This window comes from Xenopus tropicalis, chromosome 8 (assembly GCF_000004195.4).
Source record: "Xenopus tropicalis strain Nigerian chromosome 8, UCB_Xtro_10.0, whole genome shotgun sequence".
NCBI classification, from domain to species: Eukaryota; Metazoa; Chordata; class Amphibia; order Anura; family Pipidae; genus Xenopus; species Xenopus tropicalis.
Window position 1 is genome coordinate 79,142,652 of NC_030684.2, and position 17,295 is coordinate 79,159,946.

Below are 17,295 nucleotides of genomic sequence, written 5' to 3' on the forward strand. Positions count from 1 at the left end.
TCTTTAAGAAAAAACTCAGATGCTACCTTCTGGAGCACTGCACCCTATGCTTAAGGGCAAATGCCCATACCTGCTGCACTCTTACCTTCCAATTTGTGCCTGTATGTTACCCAGTCACTTAGATTGTAAGCTCTACGGGGCAGGGACCTCCTTCCTACTGTGTCTCATACCACATGGCACTTACTCCCTGTATATTTATACTTATTTAATGTATTTATTATAATACTTGTCCTCCCTGTGTGTAAATTTGTATATTGTAAAATTGTACTCTTGTAGCACTTAATAAATAGCTCTATTAACTGATGTGTTTTGAGAAAACCTTGTTTTCTCATGATAGTATTCCTACACATGTAGCACTTCTCTACTGGCTTATTTAAGCCAGTGGAGAAATGCCTAGTACCTTCCTGTGCCTCCTTACATTGCAGCAAATAGAACCTGCCTGCTACTATTCTTTTAGGTGAAAAACTGCCTAGCAGGAATATGTGGTTTCCTTTCATCATTTGTTATCTTTTTATTCACATTAAATTATCCACAGATATCTCAAGAAGTATCCCTTGAAAGAAAAAGAAATGTGTATACAGCATGCTCAGATATAGGTTATATTTCCTTTAACCACTGACTGATTCTGTTTTAGGAAATAATATATAACCAATTAACCAACATTAAATATCCTTTATTTTTTCCTAGATTATTATTTTATGGAAAACCCATCTAATATAACTTCCTCATTGGGAAAAGACATAGTTCTTAGGTGCAGTGTGAAAGTAAAAGAGACTTTTCCTGATGTGGAATGGTTGCATAATGGAGTGCCATTAGAATTTGCTGATAGCAATCAGATCCAGATGCCCTTGGATGAAGATGAGCAATGGCTAGTCATCAGTGAATTGAGGTTAGTGATGAGACTTCAGTTGGTCTACTTTGCCACTTACACAAACACCTGAGCTCCTTTTTGCATGCTTCTATAAAATATTATAAATAGCAATATGGCTATAAATGTACAGTAAAGGACCTCTGTGATTTCTTCTACTTCTTCTCCAATACTTGACATTTTAGTTACATTATTTATTCTTATAAACACACGATGCTGTGAAAAGTATTTTGTGAAAGTAAAAGAGAATTTATTAGAAAACAGTCCTCTGAATTATAAGTTAAAGGAAACATATACAGGTTTTTTCTTGACTCTGCTTGTGCTACAGAAAGCCTAAATATTTCTTTAAAAACATTGATAAAACATATTGACATGGATTATTCTACCTAGGAAACCTTGGTTACTGTATTTTCAATTAATAGTATGAGTGGGTGTGCCGCACACTTCCTTCTGATAACAACCATTTAGCTCTTTACCAGGGATTTTGGTGACCTGTAAATTGCTTTAACAAATGACTGCTAACCAGCACATGTAGCATATTTGTTCTGCTCCGCAAGAAAGGTTGTAACCAATGTCCCCTCTTATTTTAATAATAGTGATTATAAGGACTGATGTGCAGGGCCTTCTGTAACCCCAGAATTGGTCAGTATTTATAAGTATTCTATTGACCAGTACTACAGAATGTTTTGGTGCTTTTTAAATATTTGCTAAACATTATTATAAAGAAAATAGTTACGTGTCTTTTTTAAACAATTATTCAATTATCTTTTCTTTATATGTATAACATGAGGAGAGGGCATATATAATGCAGGACCATGGTGCTTCTCTTATCAGTTGCAATCCTGACAGAAAACAATATAGAACACTACCCTCTAAAGATGAGGCAAACTTGATCTAAACATTTGGCTCACACGACTCCTAAATAGACTTTAGAATTCAGGGTGTCAGTTAAAGCACCTTCTTATCATTTTGAAATAACTCAGATTTAGAGATTTTGTTTCCTGTTGATTATTTTGCAGCATTCCCTCCCTGCAGTTGTCAGACTCAGGGCAATATAGCTGTGCAGTAACTATTGAAGGAGAGGAGATTCTATCTGACGAGGCCTACTTGGAGCTGGAAGGTTTGTGCATTCATATCTTTACGTTTATGGCTTTTACACTAGTGTTTATTACTTATCCCGTGTGCCTCTCCCAATTTTTCTAGGTTTGCCAGTTTTTATTGAAGAACCCCAAGATCTAGATACTTACCCTAATCAATCATTCAACCTCAGCTGTTATGCCCAGGGTCCCCCTGATCCAGTTTATGTGATATGGCTGCAGAATGGGGCCCCCCTAAACTCTCTCAAGGATGCCTTAGCATTGCCGCCTTCTTTTCTAGAAGTGAAAGGTAAGAGACAATGTTCTGGTTATCAAAAAATGGTGGGTCAATAATCAGCTACATTTCTGCTTAGATGTCCTTGTATAGTTTAAGCTGTCTGCAACTGTCCATGATGATGTCAAAGAATTCAAAATGTGTTTTGTTTAACAGATATCATTGCATATTATTATTATTTATTATTATTCCTCTGTGCACCACCCATTTTGGAAAGCAGAAGGACTTCAAATACTAGAATAGAACAAGAGGAGGGAGTGGTTGCATGACCCGGCGAGCCTAAGGGGGCTTGGAAAATGGTTTGTCAGAGTATTATGGTTTCCTTTAAATCTGTGGAATTAAGAATGTCTCTGTAAAAAAAAAATTCATTCATATTTATTTATGGAAATTCAGATATTGTTTTTGCGCCTTTTTTTACATAACCCCAGAACAGGGATATATTTTCCCTTTAACATGCTGAGATACAAGCAGGGAATTGTTATTTTAATAAGGCACAGGTTGGGCTAAACACACATGTAGACATCACTAAAATGGTTGCTTACACTTCTATCACAAACACATTTTGAACCCCCATTTTATCTTGGTAAAACAGTCTCACTGAATTGACTGTATACAGCCTACAAGTTCCATCTCCTCTCCATGTTCTATTTTGGATAATAAAGCAGGGGCTTTTTTTGTAATTCATTCCCACTCTATTTTTAGTTGCTGTTATAAGTCTTTTTTTCCTTTTTTCTGGGGGAAATAATTTTTTACTGACATCTGGCATAGAAGAAGGATGGGGGTGGGAAATATTGAAAGCTTTCAGTCTTGGCAGAAATCAGGAAACTAGAAACTAGTTTTAAAACTGAAGCACATTCTGTACCAAGGGGCTCAGCCAACCATTGACAGAATGTACAGTAAATACCTGCCATACTAATGTAATACAGTAAGAGGTATACATATCATGCTGTGTAAAAAATAGAGTAAAACATTACCGGGATGTTGCTCATAGCAGCCAATCATATGCTTTTCTAACTGTTGAAATCTAATTGCTGATTGGTTGCCCTGGGCAACATCACTGGTAATGCTTCACTCCACTTTTTACACAGCATGACTAATTTAACCCTTAGGGGTATATTTATCATGCTGTGTAAAACGTTGCAACCAATCAGCAATCAGATTGTTACAGTAGGAAAACCAAAGAAAAGCATTTGATTGGCTGCTTTGAGCAACATCCCCGGTAATATTTTACTCAGCATGATATGTATACCCCTTACTGTATTACATTAGTAGGGCAGGTATTTACTGTATATTCTGTCAATGCTTGGCTGAGCCCACTTTTTACACAGCATGATAAAAATACCCCTTAATGAACTAAATACTAACTTTTCAACTATTAGTGGTACCATGGTTAGGTCTTTCAGGGATCTATGTTTTTATTAACCAAAAGGTGGGGATTGAGTTAAAACAGTGTGTTGGTCAATTTCTTCTCAGGCTAAAGGGCACCAATGGCAGTCAAGTGTTTATGGGTCATCCTGTAGCAATACCAAAGAGCCAGTTCCTTGTAAAGCTGCAACTAAACTATAGGCTGACACCAAATACAAAATTTATGCTCGCTTAAAATAAATAAGTAAGGTTGATGCTAATGTTATTTATGGTTCAGATATTCATCTGACTCAAAGGATCAAGGTACAAATCCGTACCAAATATAAAGTAGAGACCCGGGTGTCCATACCCCAGGTCTATCACTCAAGTAGTAGAAAAGTCTGAGAAGCGATATAAAGAAGCTCACCGTAGTCCCGTAGTGGCCCGGGTGCTTAGGGCCCCGAACCCGTAGCTAAGGCAAAATATCCAAAATAATGAAGGGTAAATCCAAGTGCACCGGACAGCAGGAGATTCTCTTCAAACTTTAGCCTTTATTCATCCATTTAAAAACAAGCCACGCCTAACGCGTTTCGTGCACAGATGCACTTAATCATAGGCAGCCTATGATTAAGTGCATCTGTGCACGAAACGCGTTAGGCGTGGCTTGTTTTTAAATGGATGAATAAAGACTAAAGTTTTAAGAGAATCTCCTGCTGTCCGGTGCACTTGGATTTACTCTTCATTATTTTGAACTATAGGCTGAAGCAGGTTTCAAGCAGGTGCCTTGTATATGTGCTTACAGTACATTTAGTCAAGGATAGTATATACATGAGCAATGATAGTATATACATGAGAGTACTTATGGTTACATTTTTAGTTTTTGCAGACAAAGAGTTTGTTATTCCACAAATACAATTTGTTTTTTGGATTTAATTATAATCATTAAAGATAATAAAATGCAAAAATGCAATGCAGTGCAAAAATGTAAAATGATACTGGATTGCCTACTCATCCAGTGATAGAACTACAGCAGAATAAAGGAGAAGGAAAGGCTAGTGAAGAGTTAATCTCAAGCTGCAGGCATACCTTCAGTTGTCTCAATAGCGCCCTTAAGTCTCCCCATATTTCACCTGTTCAGAAGATCAGAAGCCAAACAGGAAGAAAAAACACTGAGCTGTGTAAAGAAAGTTCCCATAATGCCTCACTCCTGCACAGACACCCAGACCAAGTGAACATGCTCAGTTAATAAGACTATGCTTCCTGCTTATTGGCTCAGATCTACATTCCTAAGGGGGGGGGAGTTCTTAGCATTCTTGAGGGAGGGGGGAGCAGGAGAGAGCAGAGAGCTGCATGTCTCTGGCACAGGAATTACAGACACAACTAATCTTTTTTCAGAGAAGTCAGTACAGCGTTTCTGTAAGTGCTTATGGCTGTATTTACATAGACCTTTCTGATAAAGCTTACTTAGTTTTTACCTTTCTTTCTCCTTTAAGTACTATCTACATGTACTATGTAAAACATATCATATTATATAAAATATAAGGATATTAGATGTCACTGGCGACTTTCATATCAATATAAAGACATGGGGCCAAAGGCAGAGTTCTTTCATACAGGTCATTAAACTGTGAGGTCAGCGAGTCATGTGACACAAATTATACCAACAAGCACTGATTCTAACTATTGGCATCAGTGGGCACCATTTGTAAGGATACAGTAGTTCTAGCTTGCCAGAGTTGTGGGAAGGGCTCGTGTGGTTATATAACTTTAGTGGGTAGGGAGTTTTCATACTGTGTTTTTAATGTAATGGTGGTCTAAAACCTTGAATAGGTAAGGTAGAACCAAAGCACTTACTTCTTAGAAATATGCCATGGAAGATTCTTATGCTGCACTACCATATCCCTCAAGGTTCTACTTTAATCAATATCCTTACAGAAAACAGACAGTGAAAAGCTATGCTGACATCTCTGCTGTCTGTGGGTACATTCCTTTCAATATTCCCCTGAAGAGGAAGGTTAATTAAGGTCACTGGATATTAGGGTGCATACATTTTATCTCTTGAGCACAAAACATTTTCCATTTGGGTCACTATTGATATTGGTAGTGGCATAATGGGTAATTATTAGCCAATGGGCCCTTGGGTTCTTTGACTTAAAACTCCTGCATCCCCTATATCAGTGTTTCTTTTGAGGTTAGTTTTGTGACCCAAAAATTAGTTTTGAATTCATTTTGCACCTTGTCCTTATTATTATTTTCTATTGTAAAACGAAATGTCACTGTATTAAATGGGATCCCACCTCAAACAGCATGGGGATTCACTTTTGTGTCCAAAACCATAGGTTAACAAAGGTCACATAGTTATGCAGCTGAATGTTAGGCAATTGATCACAGGTAGTGCATACATTCTATTATGTCTATGTAAATCTTTTGTTAACTATATTGGTATGTGCCTCTGTACAGTACATGTGCACTGGTGACTGAGAGCACTGTATTAACATTAGATTATACTATACATTAGACTATACTAATGATATGATAGTGAAGGCTAGTATATAGTTACATAGTTACATAGTTACATAGGGTTGAAAAAAGACCAGTGTCCATCAAGTTCAACCCATCCAAGTAAACCCAGCACACTTAACCCACACCTACCAATCTATACACTCACATACATACACTATATATACAACCACTAGTACTAACTGTAGATATTAGTATCACAATATGAATGATTGGACATACATGTCAGTTTTGTGCTGTTTGTTGCTGATCCCACTTCGGTGCCATTGCAACAAGGAAAGCGATTTACATGTCACTCTTGCTAAGTAACCTTACCAGAATGTCCCCCTTTGCCATTACCCATGGGATTATAAATTTAATGACCGTGTTCAGCAAAAAGGATGCATGGAATTTTGTGCATGCACTATGGGTATTCTGGTTCCCTGCCTGATGCCACTAGCCTGACCACAAGGCAGCTGTGTTGTTGTCTCGGTTTCTCTGTCTCTGTGGGATGAGCAAGATGGGGTGTGATTGGTTCCAGATGGAGGTCTCCTCTACACATCTGTTGAGGAAACAGGGTGACTGTGCTTTTATTTAAAGATTTTAGAAACCTGCCAGAAAAAAATTCAGTGAGGGAGAGGAAAAGGATATGAACCAAAAGAAGTTTGTTGGTTTACAAAAAACGTGTCTGTTTATCAGATGTAACAGAGACTGTATAAATCTGTGTACTATATTTGTTTATGAGTGTGTATCATTGCAGACATGCATGTGCTTCAGTTTGTTTTAGGCGTGCTGGTATTAGTGTGTTAGTGTGTAATTTAGTAAGTGTGTTATTCAGTCTCGGTATGAATGGGGCAAGTCACCCTATTAGTGGTTTTAGTTTTTTCTGCATTTCTCCCTTCCTTTTATCCCACTTCTGCTTAACTTTCTCCCATTCATTTCTCATTGGCTGTAGTGCACTGTGCATTGTCTCTTCACCTCTTCTATAGAACCCCTCCTCCCACTGTATTGTCTCACATTCCTCACTCTCTGGTATTTACGCTCTCCCTCTCTCTCTCTCACGCTCCTCTAGGCCAGAGTCTTATTATTCTAAGATTTTTCCTAAGAGCTATATTTAAACGAGACGTTGGGTTTTTAAAACAAAACAGACCATTCTTAACCCATTCTAGTAATAAACAACATACAAAAAAAACAACTTGAAAATGGTTTACATTCATCTTTTAATTGCCCGGTTTAATAGAGCTACACACTGCACAAACAGAATTAATGGCTGAAGTTCGGTGTAAGGGTTTAATCTGCAGTTAAGCATATTTAGAATCGGACCTTGACACAAACCCAGTGAAATAAGACCGATTTCTCTATCTTTCCATATAGCATAACTCATTCTTATGGTTGTGTCTCAACGGATGATGCTACAAGACAGAAGGTCTCATTAATTAAAAGTGTGCTATCATGTTTTGGACCATTCAGATATATATGTATCTATATACATCCTTGAGAAAGGTCCAATGAGAAAAGAAAAGTTGGGCACGTACTTATTATGGAATAAATTCACAGAATAGAGTGTGTGTCAAATTATTATGCATATCTGTTTTTTGTCCTCTGCATCCCATTTTCTCATTTGTGAAGAGTGTGGACTCTACAAACTATATCTATATATATTTGACAAAAGTGTCTCTACCCTATCAAAAATTCTTATTCTAGGTGCAGGGTCAAAAATATGTAGCTAGGACCAGAACTATCATAGTAGATTAAAAAAAATGTTTATTCACATACCATTTGTGTCCAAAATTTCAGTCCTCATAGGTCTAGTGAAAAACATGAATATACAGGTCCTTTTCAAAAAATTAGCATATTGTGATAAAGTTCATTATTTTCTGTAATGTACTGATAAACATTAGACTTTCATATATTTTAGATTTATTACACACAACTGAAGTAGTTCAAGCCTTTTCTTGTTTTAATATTGATGATTGTGGCATACAGCTCATGAAAACCCAAAATTCCTATCTCAAAAAATTAGCATATCATGAAAAGGTTCTCTAAACGAGCTATTAACCTAATCATCTGAATCAACAAATTAACTCTAAAAACCTGCAAAAGATTCCTGAGGCTTTTAGAAACTCCCAGCCTGGTTCATTACTCAAAACCGCAATCATGGGTAAGACTGCCGACCTGACTGCTGTCCAGAAGGCCATCATTGACACCCTCAAGCAAGAGGGTAAGACACAAAAAGAAATTTCTGAACAAATAGGCTGTTCCCAGAGTGCTGTATCAAGGCACCTCAGTGGGAAGTCTGTGGGAAGGAAAAAGTGTGGCAGAAAACGCTGCACAACGAGAAGAGGTGACTGGGCCCTGAGGAAGATTGTGGAGAAGGACCGATTCCTGACCTTGGGGGACCTGCGGAAGCAGTGGACTGAGTCTGGAGTAGAAACATCCAGAGCCACCGTGTACAGGCGTGTGCAGGAAATGGGCTACAGGTGCTGCATTCCCCAGGTCAAGCCACTTTTGAACCAGAAACAGCGGCAGAAGCGCCTGACCTGGGCTACAGAGAAGCAGCACTGGACTGTTGCTCAGTGGTCCAAAGTATGTCATTCGGAAATCAAGGTGCCAGAGTCTGGAGGAAGACTGGGGAGAGGGAAATGCCAAAATGCCTGAAGTCCAGTGTCAAGTACCCACAGTCAGTGATGGTCTGGGGTGCCATGTCAGCTGCTGGTGTTGGTCCACTGTGTTTTATCAAGGGCAGGGTCAATGCAGCTAGCTATCAGGAGATTTTGGAGCACTTCATGCTTCCATCTGCTGAAAAGCTTTATGGAGATGAAGATTTCATTTTTCAGCATGACCTGGCACCTGCTCACAGTGCCAAAACCACTGGTAAATGGTTTACTGACCATGGTATTACTGTGCTCAATTGGCCTGCCAACTCTCCTGACCTGAACCCCATAGAGAATCTGTGGGATATTGTGAAGAGAAAGTTGAGAGACACAAGACCCAACACTCTGGATGAGCTTAAGGCCGCTATCGAAGCATCCTGGGCCTCCATAACACCTGAGCAGTGCCACAGGCTGATTGCCTCCATGCCACGCCACATTGAAGCAGTCATTTCTGCAAAAGGATTTCCGACCAAGTATTGAGTGCATAACTGAACATAATTATTTGAAGGTTGACTTTTTTTGTATTAAAAACACTTTTCTTTTATTGGGCGGATGAAATATGCTAATTTTTTGAGATAGGAATTTTGGGTTTTCATGAGCTGTATGCCACAATCATCAATATTAAAACAAGAAAAGGCTTGAACTACTTCAGTTGTGTGTAATGAATCTAAAATATATGAAAGTCTAATGTTTATCAGTACATTACAGAAAATAATGAACTTTATCACAATATGCTAATTTTTTGAAAAGGACCTGTATATATCTTTATATACAAAGTGTGTGCATTCTTAGGAGTCCTTTGGCTCAGTTGCTGACAGTCAGCCTATAGGGAATAGTTCCCCCAGAGTATTGCAGTGTCTTCATCTCACATGTGGCACTATTTGCGTTACTTGTTATAGTAGAATCCTAGCTGTTTCTAGATTATTTCCCAGAATCACATTGGCCTCATACATAGCCCTTTATAGCTCTGTTAAAATCTGTTATAGCTTTGTGAAAAACATCAACCACACCTCTTCCCCCCTCCACTGATGCACCTCTGCCCAAATTCCCTCTCCCTCCCTAGCAAAAATGACTTCGGACCTCATCTCTGCCCAGATTCTGTTTTTCAGCATGTTTTATCTTTAGTTTCTCTCTTCAGCCAATTACTAGCCCCATATTCCTTTAGCCCAAGTCAGGCACCACCTGAGTCCTTTTTTCCAACCACTATACTTACAAAATCCTTTATTTCTGTTTTGACTTTGCCTGAATTTTTTCTACATCCAGCCTCCAACTCTGGAAAATCTCCTTCCCCAACCTCTTAATCAATCAGTCAATCAGTTAACCCCAGGCCTGGACTGGCAATCTGTGGATCCTGGCAAATGCCAGAGGGGCCGCTGTAAGATGCCATAGACAATCACTATTAAGTGGGCTTGCAGAGGGTTGTTTGGGCCTCTGTGTACTTAAAAATGCCAGGCCCTATTTTGAATCCCAGTCCGGACCAGATCAACCCTGTCTGGGACTATTCAGCCTAGGTCCACTCTCTCCTTTCCAATTATGTTAGATAACTGAGGGTTTTAAAAGGACTTGTTGTGTCTAACCACATAACTACACATCATAACTAACTACACATAACTAACCACATAACTACACTTCTGGGCCTCCTAAAACCACAGGGTCTGATTCCACAGTTTTCCTTGCTCTCAGTACCTTTAAGATTGTTTTGATCCCCACAAAACTATGATGAGACTTTTTTCTGCTGCGTATTTGCAATATGTTTGGCCAGCAATAAAATATATATAGAACTAGAACTGCAAAACTTTATAATAATTCATTTTAACTCTAGATTGGGATTAATCCCATTTAATTCATGTTCTGTTTTTTTTTTATTTTTATTTTTCTTTGCCACTGCAGGCCTCAATAAATCTTCCTTGTTCTCTTGTGAAGCTCATAATGCTAAAGGAGTCACTACATCGAGAACTGCAACCATTAAAGGTAATATACAGTTAAATATGTGAAAATGTTCCTTTTTACAAAACATAGTTGAACAAGATCAGTTATACAGTATGTGAAAGATATATGGTTATATAAGGTAGACTGGTAGAATTGGCTCTGTATTGTACCATGTGCATTGTGGGACCATGGGTAGTGCCCAACCTATTAAGTCCAGATCTTTTCCAGGTATTAGACCAGTAACAATTTTCACTGGTGCTTCAGTGGAGTCAGTGGAGCAAAGGCAGATGGATCGTCTCAAAATCTTTTGTGTGTGTAACCCTATTTTGGCTACGGTTGTACTTTTAACACGCAATCACCTGCGTGTGGCGCTACAGGAGCCCTGAGCCCCCGCTTATTATGGGGGACAGGTGTAATATAAATGAATGGCGTGCCTCCACCCAGGGTAGGTATAGGTAGAACTATATGTCTCCTCCCTGGGAAAACTCTATGAGGTCCTCCTTGGACCCGGACTCCCAGCAACTCCCGGTACCTTGCCCCTCCCTTGGGGTAGCTGCTTACCAGGCAGTTGAGGATCCTCAGTATAGGAACCACCAAGACACTGGTTAAAATGGTGAACCAGATGAACGTGTTTATTGATGCAGGCAGAACACTTCAGAGGATGTCACACAGACGGCTCAAGTCACACACTCTCTCTCTTTGGGCTACCCCCGGTACTCCCGCCGGATGCTTCCACCTAGGAACTCACCCCGGTCCACGCGTAGGGCCCCTTCACTGGGAACATTCCCAGGTGCTGACTTGGCTCCTCTTACTACACACTACAGGCCCTTAACTCCAGCCATGAGTGCTGGGGGGTCTTAACCCCTCTCTCTCCTGTTGGGGCTATCTCTGCCCGTTCTCTCTAGCCTGCCTGTCACTCCTAGAGTGACCTGTTACAGTACCTCCTGTACTAGAACACAAGCCTGTTATACGCTTCTTTACAAGAAGCAGTCCCAGGACGAAGACCTGCTGAAACTGGGTGTCAGCCCTTTTTATACTTTTAGCACAGCGACATCTAGTGGTTGCTGTTAACTTGCAGGGAAACTCCCTTTTCACACATAAACACCCAGGACCACCTTTAGGTGTCCAAATCTCATAAGGCCACCCTCATGGTGCCTGTCTAAAGGGGAACTAATCCTGGAGGGGCCCAATTCTTTTGGGGTCCCTACATGTGCATGGGGACGATTTCAGTGGCAGGCTGAATAACAAACATTATAATGCTGCTATTTGTAGCAACTATGAAAATGCTCAGCGTGGAAGTGATCAGATTTTGTATGGTAATATCAGGCTCTTTATTGCACAGTTAAGGGGGGGAGATCAGACCTTGTATTGTGCAGAATGGAGAGATCACACCCTCTGTTGTGCAGTGTGGGGGGCATCAGACCTTTTGCTATACAGTAAGGGAAAAAATCAAAGCCAATATCAAGCAATGGATCCTATAGAGTAGGATTAACCAAGAGCTCCAATAAAGAAATAAAACCCTTTTACTGTCACAAACCAATCTTTTTTCCCGCTAATCATTCCCACCTGTCTCAAAGCTGCATGACACATTCTCCGGAAAAATCATGGAAAAGAATGAGGCTGATTCACTTGTTTAGACCTTCTGTGGTCTGACTCAGTGCCCACTAACTTGGCTGGCATGTGAGATGGAGGTCATACACTGTAGAACCTTGTGTAACTCCTTAATCACCAGGCAGCCTAAAGCACCTTAGTGCTTTCACAAGTGCAATAGTTACACAATTAGATATTACTATTATTATTATTATTATTATTATTATTATTATTATTATTATTATTATTATTATTATTATTATTATTATTATTATTATTATTATGTCATTCCTATATTTTGTCATAAAATGCATGTCATCTCAATTCAGTCAAACATAAACATGAATTGTCCCCCAAAAATAATCATTTGTACTGTGGTCTATGAGATGAGTAGAACCTTGTGTAACTCCTTAATCACCAGTCAGCCCGAAGCACCTTAGTGCTTTCACAAGTGCAATAGTTACACAATTACATAATATTATTATTATGTTAGATAATATAGCTTAAGTGAGTATTTCTGATATGTCATTCCTATATTTTGTCATAAAATGCATGTAATCTCAATTCAGTCAAACATAAACATAAATTGTCCCCCAAAAATAATCATTTGTACTGTGGTCTATGAGATGCGCAGCCCCTGGCATTAAGTTCCATGGAGTAGGGTATTTTACAGTCACATTAACTCTTAATATACCAATATCAATCAGTTCTAAGAAGAAATATACCTGCATATTCAACTTAGTGATTTATTTTGAACTGCCAGAAATATAGTTGCCGGTGTTTTTACATTATCTATTTTGATCACCTAATTTAGCCCTTTTTTATAATGTTTTTTTACATAATCTTTAATAGTACTGAGATTTGAGATTTAATTTTATACTTAATGTTCAGATTTCACTTATTTATACAGTTTAACCCCCTTAAAGGAGAAGAAAAGGTACAATCACTCTGGGGGGTTTCCAAAATGTTAGGCACCGCCCAGTGATTGTAACTGCTTACCTTATAACCCGGGCTGGTGCTCCTGTTAGGAGAATCCTCACTAGCCTGGGGTAGCTGTAATAGAGCAATCTTCTTCCTTCTTCTGTCTTTGCACCACCTGCGCAATAGGGTGAAAAGCTGAACTTTAACAAGAAAAAATGGCTTTTTCACTCTACTGCACATACTCCGGCCCCCGGGATTCCATAGACAGACGAGAGAAGGAAGAAGATTGCTCATTCACAGCTACCATGGCCTGGTGTTGTTTTCTCTTAACAGGAGCACCAACCCGGGGCATAAGGTAAGGGATTACAATCACTGGGGGTTGTCTAACATTTATATATAAACATAAAGTAAAAGAACTGATTAATTCTTCTGTTTACTCTGTCCAATACTTCCCAAAATTACTGGTTTGAAGATTCTCAGATATCCCCAAACATGGAATTCTTGGGAATGCTCTATCCTGCTGGATTCTGGGTGGGTAACCAGAACCTCTCTGTTCAACATCACATAATACTGAGGGTCTGTGCTCATAGTCACTTGGATCCATGTTGGTTGTATCTGAAATTGAAAATCCAGATCCTAAAATTATCCACTGAAACTGAACAATTTATATTCTCGTTCGATCCCTTTAAGAAATAGGTGGAGATCTTCCAATTCCAGCTGTCGTTGAACTTTACATCCCCTCATGACGTAAGCTGTATGTTCTACCACAGCTGGAGAGCAGTACATCCCCACCCTTGTCAGAGCTAAGATTCAGTTTCATGCTGAAATATTATGCAATATATCCCAGTGGGCTTTACTGCCCTATCCTTAGTTATTAACATGCATTTAGTGTATATTTTGTCAATTTATCTTGCTGTAGCTGCTACAAAATAAGTTCCATTGGAATGGTCTGTTCTTGGAAGGAGAAGTTTTGTTGATAACTTATGACGCCATTACATATTTTCTTGCTTGTATCATTACTCAGCTCACAGTACAGGGTCTCCTCCCTGATGTTGAAATACGCTGGGTTTGGTTTTTATGTATAAAATGGTATAAATCAGTCTAAAGCCCAGCTCTCTTAGGGAATTTGTAACCAGTATCTTTCTAACTGAGAACTTAGTTTATAATTTTAAATAAAGGGGAAGTAACGTTGATTTAATTAATTACATTTATTTAATTAATAGCACAACTGTTTAAGAATGCTTGCTCTTTGCAGTTTTACACTGTGCTGCAGGCTAACACATTGATCAGTTGTCCTGAACAAGTTTTCATTACTCTGCATTAATATCCCACAGCAATTAGAATTTAGATTGTTTTTAGCAGTTTGCTGTTAATAAAGTGATTAGAGCTAACTGCTAATTTGTGTATTGGGAATGTGATCTTATTTCAGTATAGTAATGTTGAATTTTACATCATATGTCACATTTGCAACCAGTATTAGCTCGTGGGATGTGAGTATTTGGACCAGAGTTGCAGCAGAAATGGTCTGCTTGTGCCCTGCAGGCTATATCGGTATTGCCATATATAATATAGTATGTGATGGCCATTAGAGTGACATTGTGGCTTCAGGTTTTAAAGTTGCAATTAGTAAGCACTGAGAGAAATAAACGAGGGAATGACATTCTGGTGATATATTTAAACCATTTCATTATACAGGGAAGGATTACTCCATCACACACCATTGCAGAGCTGCACATTAGCAGATTTTTTCAGAAAGAAGGAGGTTAAAGAGAGCTGAAGTAAATCCTGTGCAAGAGATTAAATGAAAAGACTAATATTTGAGAGATTGCACAGATTGGCAGGAAACCTTGCAAAAAACACTATCTTCAGTGTACATGGCTTTTTGTGTCTTTGTATAGACTAGTGATGTTTTAGAGGCAAAATTTGCTTTTAAGGGTCTCTAGAACAAATAATTTCCCAGCTACATTCACATTGTTAATGAGGCCTCAATCTGATATTCCAGTAGGCACTGAAGTCTAGGTTGTTGAACATGTCTTTTGCATAAAGATGTAGCAGACTATACAGTCACTATTTTTGTAAGTAAATTAATGTTGTGCTTTGTATTCCTTATACAATAATAAAGTAGTGGCTATGGCATCACATTAGCTTGCTGTGGGAAGTTCCAGCAGCTACAGTCTTGTCTAACCCAGTGTGAAAAAATATTATAGGTATGTAGATATATTGCATGGGCCACTGGAACTGCGTTGGCCTGAGTGCAGCTACACAGAGCAGAAATCAGCCAATAATACATGCATTCAAATTTTCATGACTGACCTCCTGACCATGTAGCTGTAGCTGTCCGCTTATGCCCCCGCTGTGTCTGTCAGTGCAGCTAGACGCAGGGTGGATAGGTGTGGATTTACACCCAGTACGCCCTGTGCTCCCTCAACCTAAATGCCTAGGAGTGCCTTAGCTCTCATTATTTAAGATATTATTATTATTATTATTATTTATTATTATTATAATTTATATAGCGTCATCAGTTTACGCAGCGCTTTACAGAATAAAGGGGTACAAAAGACAGAACAGTTAACATGTACATATAAACGATTCACAAAAATGGGTTACACTTAGATGAGAATTGGAGACACTAGGGGGAAGGCCCTGCTCAGAAGAGCTTACATTCTAGGGCTGAGACATAAGGTCAGGGTAACTAGCCTGGCGTTAGAGTTCATGTTGGTGTGTAAAGTGACAGTAAGTGCGGAGTGAGAGGTGAAAACCAGTGGTTAGTGAATGTTTGAGGGAAGATTAGGGTTGCTCAGTGGGTAATCTCATATCTGAGGGTTTGTGTTATAGGCTTCAATGAAAAGGTGAGTTTTAAGAGACCGTTTAAAGGTTTGGAGAGTCTGGCAGTGCCTAATGGGACTGGGAAGAGTGTTCCAGAGGATGGGTGCAGTGCGTGAGAAGTCCTGGATGTGAGAGTGAGAGAAGGTGATGAATGAGGAGGAGAGAAGAAGGTCATGTGTAGAGCGAAGGTTACGTCTGGGGGTGTACTTGGAGATTTGGGTGGTTAAATAGAGAGGTGCTTTGTAGGTGAGTACGAGAATCTTGAACTGGATCCTGTACAGGACAGGTAGCCAGTGCAAGGATTGACAGAGAGGGGCGGCACTTGTGGAACGGGAGGAGAGGTGTATGAGTCTGGCAGCACTGTTCATGATGGATTGGAGTGTGATAATGGATGGATGGAGTGTGATAATGTGTGAATTGTGCCACTGGCATCAACCTTTACAGCCAAAGTATTATTTAAGCAAAATCATTCTTCTAGAATAGATTTAGCACAAAAAAGAAAGCCTTAAAGGTACAATCACTTTTACTCCATAATAGTAACCCCCCTCTACAAATTAAAAATTAATACCTGTCTTTCATTATATGTCTACTAGTGCATGTATATGTATACTAGCATGTACTCATACCTTTTCCATATTTCAAATCAGTACTACCAGAGAAGCCAAGAGACTTGCAGCTACTGTCCCAGAGTTCTACAGAACTTGAGATATCATGGCAGCCTGGAAGAAGTGGGGTCCACCCACAACATATTTGCACTGTACAGGTAAATGTTGAATGTATAAAATATAAGCGTTGATCCAGATTTAATTTCCTGATTGGTTGCATTTTATCACATATGTTTTTAACCAAACCACATGAGCATTTTAATGGTGTTTACTGGGATTGTGGTTCTATGCCAGTCAGGCACCTAAATGTTAATAAGGTGTCAATACACTGGCAGGCAGTGTCTTCCAGTTCTGCTTTTTGAGTTGTTAGCTAACTATCCTTTCCATGGGTCAAAATGATCACTTTCCCATCAACATCTGACTGGGAAACTTTTAAATATCCGTTTGTCCAGTCATAAATTCTCTTCAGCAGAGGATTGTATCAAGCTTTTGTGGGGACATGGATATCCTCAGTGATACAACCAGCCATAGGGACAGCAGTAGGATCTGAAAAATGTGCCCCTCCACACCCAAATAAGTCAAAGATCCACTTGTTTGGCAAGCTAGGCAAAGAGAAAACCTGTACAGCCAGTTGTACTGCTATTAGAAGGGTAAAGGAAAGGGTTACTAAACCTTTAGACTCACTCTG

General features: G+C 39.2%; 1 protein-coding gene across 1 annotated transcript in view; it reads left to right on the forward strand.

The window, feature by feature from the left end:
• Nucleotides 1-17,295, forward strand: part of axl (AXL receptor tyrosine kinase) — a 52,001-nt gene that overhangs the window by 11,639 nt on the left and 23,067 nt on the right. Inside the window, exons 2-6 of the mRNA NM_001097188.1 lie at nucleotides 688-889; nucleotides 1,888-1,988; nucleotides 2,072-2,254; nucleotides 10,627-10,707; nucleotides 16,650-16,765. Of these exons, the coding sequence (NP_001090657.1) occupies nucleotides 688-889; nucleotides 1,888-1,988; nucleotides 2,072-2,254; nucleotides 10,627-10,707; nucleotides 16,650-16,765 (683 nt within the window). The remainder of the gene's footprint in view (nucleotides 1-687; nucleotides 890-1,887; nucleotides 1,989-2,071; nucleotides 2,255-10,626; nucleotides 10,708-16,649; nucleotides 16,766-17,295) is intronic.